The 10,934-nt window shown below is 43.7% G+C and overlaps 1 protein-coding gene across 1 annotated transcript; it reads right to left on the bottom strand.

The window, feature by feature from the left end:
* Nucleotides 1-2,249: 2,249 nt before the first annotated feature.
* Nucleotides 2,250-10,153, bottom strand: PRKRIP1 (PRKR interacting protein 1 (IL11 inducible)). The gene is made up of 5 exons (XM_009275392.1): nt 10,078-10,153; nt 8,524-8,624; nt 7,666-7,751; nt 5,748-5,815; nt 2,250-3,390 (listed from the first exon to the last, which is right to left on the bottom strand). Exons 1-5 carry the CDS (start codon nt 10,079-10,081, stop codon nt 3,275-3,277), a joined length of 375 nt encoding a protein of 124 aa, XP_009273667.1. The 5' UTR covers nt 10,082-10,153; the 3' UTR covers nt 2,250-3,274.
* Between the last annotated feature and the right edge of the window lie 781 nt (nt 10,154-10,934).

Raw genomic sequence — 10,934 nt, 5'->3', positions numbered from 1 at the left:
TTGGGGGTTTGACTAAACGGGGGAAATGTACTTAGCGGTTACAGAGGAAGGACAGCCCCAGCTGTCCCCAGCGCCTCCGGGGCCACGCAGCCCTTCCGGCAGCGGGCTGGGATCCTGGGGGCCGCAGCCCTCGGAGCTCCCTGCGTGACCACGCATCTGTAGGAAAAAAGAAAAATCAGGTCTGCGGCTCCCTAAATTGATGGTCGGGGTGACACACCCCCGCCCCCACGCTACTCGGACCTTGCGTCTCTAAGTCTTTCCACAGAGAAGGTATTGGTGCAACGGGATGCAAATGTGCTTTTATTACAGTTACTAATTACACAGCAAAAAGTCGCCACTCACATAGGTCAAAAGGCAGTGCTGACTTCTGCCTCCGCCGAGCTGCAACACCCTCCGGCTGAAGCAGAGGAAAGGCTGCCGGTGTAAAGGAGGGCTATCGGGGCCAGGCTGCTATCTCCCTGCGTCCCTCCTCCATTGACTCAGCAGGAAATCCTGTATAAACCCATCAAAAGAGCAAGGACAGGGACAGGCTTGTGGGAAAGAGGAGGGAGTTCCTTCCCTGAAAACGAGACAAAGAAAATGCTGACGGGCGGCACAATGGGTCAGCTTTACCACGCGGTAATCCCATCTTCTGAATTCACTTCTGCCTGGGGGAGGGAAAAGACGAAGGAAAACAATTCCTAAAAACTTACTGAAGAGACAAATACATTTGTTATCCTGAGCGTGCTTTTCACCTCTGAGATTATGGCTACTTCTGCTCGGTTACAGCACTAACACTGCTGTCTCTCGGGGTCCCGTGCTTGCACGAACACGTGTAGAAATGGAACAGCAGCAAACTTTAGCCCCGAAGACTAGTCTCCATCAGAGAAAGGAGAGGGACTCCTCTAGAAAAGAATCCAGAGCAAGAATTCAACGTAAGCAGGTCAAACTCCTTGGCCGTTTCAAGCCTTTATCACTGGTTTTTTTGGTGCCATTTTTGGAATAGGAAGCAATTGTAGAATTGTTCCTCGTTTTACTACCCATGGGAGCACTTCCCTTCTACTCCACGGACGATGTTTTCCCCGTTTTGAGGTCACAGAACACTTGCATTTTGTCTTAACGAAGAAACATCCCTTCAAGCCGCTCACTTTGAAGTGCCTTTGTATTCTGGAAGACATAGTACTGACACGAACAACCACAACACGGCATAGTATTTTTCAGAATTCATAGCAACACCTACCAAATACAGCTCCTGCTGCTACATTCAGCCACCCCAGCAAGAAAGACCGTAAGGCAGATACCACCTTCGGCAACACATTCTCTTTGCTTTTTATGGATTTCACCTACAAACTCAGCATTCCTAGAAAACGTAGTGTATGAATAATTCAGCATGGGTAACGATGGCGTCCTAGGGAGGCAGGATGAGGCCACGCAACCTGAAACTCGTTTAGTTCACCAAGACAAACTCAAGTCCATCTTCCTCACGACTGAGAGAAGCGTGTCCTCATGCAGCAACATCTGCTCTACTTAATGCAAAACAACACTTATTTATTCAGCTCAAAAGCCTGACAAGCTCAGAGGCAGAACGGTCTTTGTTTATTTGTGAGACTCTCACTTCTTCTCCGTCCACGAAAGCTAAGAAACACCACAACGTTTTTATGGCTCATCCTACGACACAGACGTATCAACAGGGTTTACCTGCCCTAGGGGGGATTCAAGCGAAGCAATTCTCCGAACTCACCTCTCCACAGGGAAAATGCCAACAACTGCAGAACATCCATTCTGCACCTTAAGCGCAAGAGACTGAAACGCTGTCACAACTTACTCTGAAGCACCTGCCTCTAAGGAGATTAAGCGGAAAACAATTCCATGCAGATCTCTAACCCGGGGCGGGTGGCGCGGATACGGACCTTGCAGCTCAGAAGTTATCCAGCTCTGAAGTCTTTGGGTATGTACAGGGGAACTAAACACAAACGTCACTTGCACTTGATCACATCTGCTTCCCCGGCACCACGGTAATACCACCGAGAAGCCATTACGTAAAGCCAGCTCAGGCAAAATGCAGGATTTCTGGCAGCGCTGTTCAACAAAGGCTGGATCTAAAAAGAGATTCTCCCTTTTTATTGTTTTTGCTTTAAATAATTTGGCATTAACAAAGGCTTGAGAAGAAAGTAGCACCACATTCTGGATGCCGAGGTCCTGGGATGGGCGCGTCTGAAAGATAGCAGGCACTTCTAATTAAAGATACACTGAAAAGACAACCACCTAAGTTACAAATAAAACCACCACTGCATATGCTTGTCATTTAAGCACCAATATGTAAATATATATACGGATGTTACGATTTCTAACAGGGAACCTGAAGTTCAAAGCAGAGAGCTCAAGCAGAGAGAAAGGCAAGTGTCATTACATGAAGCTGAACACAAGCAAAACCATTCCATTCCAAGCCTTTCTGCCACAGGATTTGGAGGCTTTACAGACATAATCTTTTGGAAAAGATATTGTTCCAATCCAAAAGCAAAAAGTAAATGAAATGCAGCTAACACCTTTTTACGTATTTTCATGTGCGCCACATCACTTGGTCTTTTTGTCCCTCCCTGCAGCACTGCAAGCACCTCTTTATTTTACTGAAATCCTCTTCAAAAAAAAAAAAAAAAAAGAAGACAGAACAATCCAACACATCCCCTTTATTCATTTAAAAAACATGGAAGAAAAGTGATAGGGAAAGTTTTAGCAATAAAAAAGGGATCCTGCTTAAAAATCTATAGAACTTGTCTAGCAACATAAACTGATCTCTTTGGGTTAGAGATGACCCCATACAAAACCCCAAATTCAGAACACTCACAGTGCAGGAGAATCTGGCTACAGACCACTTTTCTACTTTAGGTTAAACTCTTCCCTTAGATTCATGTATCCCACTGCTACCAGCTTCGACATAAGTAGAATACGTAGCCCTCACAGTAGTATTTTTCCTTAAATGGTAATGGATATGTTTTAGCTTTCAGACAAAAACACTCTGGGCCGTGTTAGAAAGAACTCTAGGGTCACAGAGACTTATGGCTGACTCTTTAGAGCAAACTTAGAGCAGACTGCACAGCAGTTATACAAGCAATTAAGAAAAAAATCTCTTATTTGGCATTTCTCTATCAATATCTCTCGGGCCTGTGACGTGAAGGTCATTCACCGTTAAGCAGATATAATGTACGCCAATGGGTTCTGCTTGGCTGAGATGAAAGACTTTCATGCTCCTGAATGTAAAGCAATGAACAGTGTTTCCAGCTGTCCCTGGAAGGCCTCATCCTCTTCCCATCACAAAGCTTGGCTCTTCAGCATCATCTTCCTTCTCTTCCTCCTCCTTGCTATCCTCTTCATCATCCTCGCTGCTGACTCGCTCTTGAGATTGATCAGGTTCTAAAAACACAAACAGTATGAATTGATAACAAGGAAGACACATGGGAATACGTTAAGTATTTCACAACAAAATAGTTTCAGGTGCTAAGCAAACGTGTATTAGCTCACGCTAATTAGTACGGATGGGTAACATATTCCCATGCGTCCTCCTTGTTAAAGATCTCACAACAAAGTAGTCCCAGATACTAAGGAAACATGTAGCAGGTTATATTAATTCTACCGAGCGATGCAGAGCTCAGAATTTCAAATTCTCCCTTGGAGAAACATTCCCTTACCTCCGACGTTACCACTGTGCCAAGTCCATCACTAAACAACTCCACCTCCTATGGAACGTTATTTCGAGCAGAGGTAGTCAAACGCTGAAGTGATAGATTATCTCATTCCCAATCTTACCTCTGCATGTCAGCATGAACTTTCAAGTATCACAGAGTACTGTTAAAGAACGCAGGCACCGGGAAGCCACGGGCAAGACTCAGTGTATTTCTACACCCACCCGAGTTTACAGAAACTCCACAAGGTGCCGTGAACTTTTACAGACTGTTTGGTATTCCGCAAGTACAGGAACTCATTAAGATACATGTAAGATTAATGAGGGTCACAGAGAACTCATGAAGCCTGCTAAAAGACCAGAAAACACCTACCAGAAATTAAATAACAGATAATGAAAATTAGGTACGGCATAAAGTGGGACCCGAATCTAATAGCCATTCTGCTGCTCCCAGTAGCTCTTGTACCTTCAGTGTTTCTCAGGCCAAGGCACACTCAGCTCATGCTCTGATCAGTTACACCTAGGATTTAGGATTAGTGGTCTGATGCCACCGCGTGGTGAAGTTCTGTACTTCCATTTTTTATTAGGGGTCTGTACAATAATGCAACTTTAACAGCTAACCTTATTTAGCACCAACCTTTATTCTTAATGTTTTTACTACAACAAAGGTGAAAGACGGCAACGCGCAGGTTTTATTTATTTATTCAAAAAGGAAGATAAATGCTTGCCTGCCACATCCAACAAATACACTTCAATTAATTTGGAAAAACTCTCAGATCTCAACCCAGGGCACACAAAACTAGAAAAAGACAAGCCTGTTCTCAGGAGACTAAAGATGGCTATCAGTGCCTTCTATCTCCACTGATTTTATTTTATTTTATTTTTTTTTAAATAGAGATCCACAACCTGTAAAGAGCTAAGAACTATTCTAAAGACAGGGGAGTTTGGATTCTGGCTTCCAGAAGATGACTTATTTGTGCTGAATAAAAACATTCCAGCCCGACGACTGGTACGCGGCAGTCCCATAGCACAGTGCCAGTCCCTGATCCAGCTCCCCTCTCTCCCAGCCGCTCCCTAAAGGGATGGGTATTCGGTTTTGTTCACTCAGAGTGAACAAAAGTATGGTGACTCATACTTAAATTCTCCTCCCAGTCACAATTCATAAATGAGTAGCTTTAAAAAAAAACAGAACCAAACCAAAACAACAAAAAAACTCACTCTGCTACATTCACTTGCTGTCACAAGTAAAGTTAACCTAATGATTAATTTGTCCTTCCATGTTTATATGGGAGGCTGGCAATGGTTCAGCTGAAACAGATCCCATTTTGAAAAGCAAAGCAGAAATAAGGTAGCGCTGTCAGACAAGTCACTGTTCTAGCAGAATTATCAGGAACTGTTGTAACTTTAAGACTAAGAATTACTGCAGAGTGAGTGTGCTAATCCACAAAGGACAGCTATTTGGAAGAGTAAGCTACAATATACTCACTGAAAGGAAGCAACATGTATTCAAAAGTTTGAGCGCAGTTACACTGACATTGCTGAACATTAATTTTCAAGACTGCAGGAGAACAGAGGCAGTCAGGTTTTTCACATTTATTTCTATGCAAAATAAAATAGTCATGTGGAACAGATGGCACCAAGGTGGCTCGATTTCTTACACATAAAATCATAACTCAGTTTCTTGTTTCCATTTTTCCACCTGTTTTCCCATACACATTCAAAATATACTTAAAAAAAAGAACAGCCTTTAACAATACTGCCTTTTTCAGCAGATGTTCCAAATGTGCAGTTTGTCAGAATAGCTGGGGCAAAACATCCACAACCAACAAACTCGGATTCCAATGTTTGCTGTCCAAAATTTCCCCTAATAAAGGGAAAATATTCACAAACAACCAAGTTATTTCTAAGATTAAATCTCAACATAGATGGCTTTCAAAGAGGACTTTTGAAACATTAGCTAAAATAACAAACTTAAGGCTCCTCTCCACGTATTGAGAACGCTTGGCGTGGCGGGGTGGAACAAACCCTTCTAGGCTTCAATTAGGGAACAGAACTAAGTCTTGAGAAAAGAAAACTAAATTTCACTGACCTTTTTCCTGCTTCTTTTGTTCAAGTTTACTTTTCTTAGCTTGCAGTTTCTTCTCTTTTAACTTCTGGCTATAAAGCAAAGTAGAAAAGACTCTTATTCAAATCCAACATTGTAACGCTTCTGCACATTCGTACACTGACAAAGGACATATTACAGACATCTTGGAAAAAGAGACTTCAGAAGAGAAGTTCAGTTTGAATTTGGCCTCAGCTGCAAATTCGGCGAACTTAGAAGAGTTTCTGTTGATCGTGTGTCTATGTTGTTTTTAGTCTAATGGATTTTTTTTTTTTTTTAAAGTCTTCCATGACACCACTGCAACCAAAACTGTATGATACGCAAGAATCTCCAAGAACACAGAAGGAACAAAAATGAAACTGGCCCTACATTTTAGCTACCTAGCCTAATAAACAAAAAGAGAAAATGGTGTCAAAACCCAGACTGCTGGAACTGAACATTGGGGAAAAAAAATTAAGTCATCACCAGCAATATATAGTTTAATTGGGGAAAAAAAAAAAGCAGTATGCTTTGACGTTCATCTTTGGCTGTACTTCATCAATATGTTGGGCCCTAGGAGTAACATTAGGGGTAAGAGGGAATTTCAGTTCATATGACCTAGTTCCGTTTGCCTAGCAAAGGTAACCAGGCAGTCTAACGGCAGAGACAGGGCAGAGCAATCGGGGATTCATGTTCCTCTCTCAACACCAGAAATTAATTCTGTTGAAACAGAGAGCCAAGTACTGTACCTGTTAACTCAGGATGGAAGAGAAAGGGTGGTGAGGGGAGCTAGAGGGGTTTGGGACCTACACCATTAGGCTACTCTATAGAGGGAGGGGGATAAGGAGGCGTTGGAGTGTTTAGGCAGCATTTGCTGTTTGAACAGTTGTTCTCCATCTCTGTCAGGAAAAAGGCAGCAGGCCAGATCTGACTTGCTGGCCATCTGTTGGACCACACTCAATTAAAGTAAGATGGCAACAGTGTTTGTGTTGTGCACTTTTGTGCTAATATGCCAGTGAGTCACTTTGCACAGGCCTTTCAGCAGCAACTCTCAGCTACGAGATGTAAAAACCCTCATTCCCAAAGAAGCAAGAGAAAGGCTGCTGAGGGTCAGACCCTCGGAAAGAGCCGAGCCATGATACCCTGCTATTTCTGAAAGGTATGGTGGACACAGACTGTGGAATTTAAATTCTTGTATCACTGCATTACAATTCTCAGACCATTTCTTGAGACCATCAATCTTGTAACTGTTTCACTTTGTCTAAAACTTAAGAGAAGGAAAGATTTAATATTTCTTAATTTTTCTATCTAACTTAGTAGACTTGACCTGCCTGACATCACATTGAAGGAGGCAGAGGCAGCTACTAATTTTAACAATACTGAACCCATCAGTGGCCTCTTCAGTATTCGCAGACTGAACTGGACTAGTCACACTGACAGTGTACAGAGGACAGCATCGTGCCCCATCACACTCCGCTAGTCCGAATCCATATGCGTACCCATTAAGCAGCACCCGTACCCATTAAGCAGCACCCATTTTGGCACTCGAGCTGCTTAGTGTCAGCTGTTTCAGATATTTATTTAAGCCAGATGTACATACAAACCTTTCCTGACATTGTTATAACAAATATGCAGCAAGGCATGTTGCAGTCAACGCCACTGTGTCAGCAAAAGCTGCTCAACCGGTCAAAAGTTATGCTGCTAGCGATGGCACGGAAAATAAATGCCAGCAAAGCCTGTCAAGTTTACAGCTGCCTTTAGAAACCAAACAATGACATTAATGAAATTAATTTCCACAGCCAGACTTCTCAGCTGACAGATGTAGACACAGAACGATAGCACTTATCGAAAGCACGCAGCTACAGATGAGGCACAGGGCATGAGGGTTTCCACGTCAAGCCTCCTGGGAACAATCTGCCCTTACCGCTTCCTTCTGCGTTTTGCTGTTTGTTCTTCTGCAATCATCTTATTCCTCTCCAGTTTCTTCTGGAATTCCTCATCTAGTCTTTGCTGTAATTGATCACATGTTATACTTTGGTCACAATCTAAACTAAAATACTTCTTTTCAAAGTCATGTCCTTTTAGGGAGAAGTCTTTTAGCAAAATACAGAAGGGAGCTTTGCCAGATTTTGTCTGGCTTCTTCTTTATACAAAAGCCGTATTCCTAGGGACGACTTCTGTACAGACAGCATTTTTAACCTGCAGCCTGAGCCAAACACTGAAGCCTTTAGAGGCAGGAATCCTCACCAAAACAGATGAGGGAGGTTGGGCTTCTGCCCTAAAGAATGTTTCAGTAAAAACAAGAGAATAATTTGAGACACAAACATTAACATATGGATCAAAAGACTCATCTTGGCCAAGAGAGAGTGTAACAATAATGCTCTCTGAAAGAGGTGCTATTCTACTCGACCAAGACTTCAAAGAGAGAGATCCAGACTCTGCGCACAGGCACTTGCTTTGATTCTGTCTGTGCGAGACAGTGACCTTAGGGATTTCCAGTTTTTAAAGCATTTTCAAACCAGCCTGGGAACACACACACATTCACGTGCGGTCTTACTGTGTGCTAGGACCCCAGTGAACAGAGAAGATGGAGCATGTCTGACACAAAGCACCAAACGTTTCAATACTGACAAAGACGCCACATATCACGTACTCCTACAGTTTTCCTCTGATAAGGGGTAGCTCGGAACGGAATTATTTGTACATGACTTTAAAAGAAAAGAAGATTTGCAATGAACATCAAATAGTCAGGGGGAAAAAAATTATAAAGAGTCCTCCTGACCTTCTCAGCCATGGCATCCATGAAATCTTGCCTCTGGTACTCTCGCCGACGAAGATGTCGGTACACATGAAACTCCCCACTCCCAGCTCCAGCACTGGAACCTACAATAAAGAAGAGTTGTCTACTAGAAAATAACATATACTAGATGCTCACAAATGACTACAGCTAGATGCTGAGGGACAGGACACATGAAAGGGCACTGCCAGATGAAAATCTATTAACAACACACAGAGTGTGTCACCCTTTTATATAAGCTCAAATCACTCGCAATCAAAAGCCAAAGCAAGCTGCAAAACCATACACTTACGGTTCACTGCAGTTTCTACTGGTCAGTTACTCCCCTAGAGGGAATCCAGCCTTAGCTGGACATTGAGGCAGTAAAAGAACTAGAGTTCAAATGCACATCCCATTCTCTTCTAGGCAGAGATGAGCGAAAACATCCTACTGAGGCTGCTTCTCACTAATTTTCAGCATCTCATACAAAAAATAAAGGTCAACAGTAAGGTGATAAAGCCCACCATATTATACTTTCCCATGCAAGACAGGTACCACTGACAGTTTTTGACCGTTTCTTCATAAATTAAATCCCTGTAGCACGCTCTTCCTGGCATCAGTCTGCATGTTGAAGTCTCACAGGAGCTTTCAACATCGCACTCCATTCTCTTCCTCTGTCTCCTGAGCCATTTCTCAATGCAAAGCACACGAATACATGCCTCAAATAAGACACCTAGTAATTAAAACATGGCAGCTGGGACTGCAATAGGGGTGCTCTTGATATCAACAGAATCCCAGCATGTCAGGTGCTCCCAGAAAAACAAGACCGTTCAACTCAAGCACACAGCAAAGCTATTTGAAAAAGCCACGAGGGAATTACAATACGCAGAACAGTTTATTCAGAAGTGTATAAAAGCTTTAGTCCAAGATCAATTATTCTGAAACAAGAACAACTCAGCCTCTAGAAAGGATCATTAATAAGGATGAAGATCCCAAAGAAAGACAGAACTTCTACATGCAGATGAAATTTATACCACAACTACTACATTTAATCCGTGCAGGTAAAAGTAAAGTGTAAGCAGAATACTTGGGTCGGGTTCCTTGCACAGCTGCCAGCTCCCTACCTGACCATGTACAATCATATCCGCTGCACGCGTCTGCTTTTCACTGCCTGAGATTCAGACTCAAAGCAGTCAAAAGAGGGACTTCGCAATTGTAAGTTTCCAGAGCACTCTCAGATCCATGGAAAAGACAGATTTACTTATCGTCATTTACTTGTCATCACCAGAGCAGCAGCTTATTTCACTGCACGCAGTCCACGTGCTGGAGTGCCACAGGCACTGTTCACTTTGCATTCTGACAACAAGCAGAAAAGTGGAACCCAAGAACCAAATAAAAGTTGGAAAAGCAACTCTGGAAGCACGTTTCATACCTCTTTTCTCCAGCAAAATGAGCAACAACAGAAAACTGTCTCTGGCCTTTTCTGTTAAACACTTTTCTAAGTTTAATGTAGCTGACCCTACAGCTATCTGAAGAATAGTATCTTTATAGTATCTTTACCCATCACGTCTCTAACAAACTCCGGGGGAGGTCGTGGTGCCCATTCATTCAGTTTTTCAGGAATTGGTACAGTCTTTTCCTGCAAGAACAAACCAACCAGTCATCAGTATCTTCTAGGAGCAAAGTCTGCAATTTTAACACATTGTTGAAAGGTGGTATATGTCTGACAACAGCCTCTTCCATCAGCTGACAGATCTCAGAAGGAGCACAGTAATTCATGCATAGGGAGCAGGAGCAGGCAGAACACAAGAATCAGAAGGTATCCTCTCTCTCCCTCACATTCAGGCCTGCACGTCAACAAACCCCGGGAGGATTAGGAGTGTCTGTGCTTCTTTTCAGTATGGAAACTAGAAGGAAGCAAGTCAGCACCTCCAAGCACTCACAGGAACTGAGTATACTCCCACTACCAGTAGCCTGGGAAGAGACGAAAGGCATTTGTGCACCTCCCATGCCAGATCTACGGAGTACAGGGAAGGGAGAACACATGGTGCAAGGTCAGAGGAAGAACACGGCACGGGGAAGTCTCAGCCTCCTCCAGCACACACACAGAGGGAGGGTGAGAGTCTCCACCTGGCAAACGCCTCCTCCTCAGGACAAGGATCAAAACACCCAGTTAGAGGAACCAGGGTCATGCTCCCCCCCACCCCCAGTTAAAAACAGGGGGCAGAGGAAAGACCAGCTGGCAGAGCACTGAGGGGCCAGTCCTCCCCCTGGATCCCCAGGGATGGGTCTCTCCCCTCACGGCAACCCGGTGTGTGTGTGGGGGGGTCGGCCTCTCTCCCCTCACGGACCCGGGGAGGGGAGGAGGTGGTGTCGGTGGCGTTGGTCCCTCTCCCTTCACGGACCCGGGAAGGAGG

The sequence above is a fragment of the Aptenodytes forsteri genome, unplaced genomic scaffold, assembly GCF_000699145.1.
Source record: "Aptenodytes forsteri isolate BGI_AS27 unplaced genomic scaffold, ASM69914v1 Scaffold347, whole genome shotgun sequence".
Taxonomy (NCBI): domain Eukaryota; kingdom Metazoa; phylum Chordata; class Aves; order Sphenisciformes; family Spheniscidae; genus Aptenodytes; species Aptenodytes forsteri.
The sequence above is the reverse complement of the archived record's forward strand: the minus strand, read 5'-3'. Positions and strand labels throughout refer to the sequence as shown.

What these genes read in the sequence shown, in the direction of transcription:
- PRKRIP1 (XM_009275392.1), bottom strand. An exon ending in TGGATGCCATGGCTGAGAAG is followed by an intron (nt 7,752 to 8,523) that starts GTCAGGAGGACT and finishes GATCAATTACAG; the next exon opens with CAAAGACTAGATGAGGAATT. An exon ending in GCAAAACGCAGAAGGAAGCG is followed by an intron (nt 5,816 to 7,665) that starts GTAAGGGCAGAT and finishes TTTGCTTTATAG; the next exon opens with CCAGAAGTTAAAAGAGAAGA.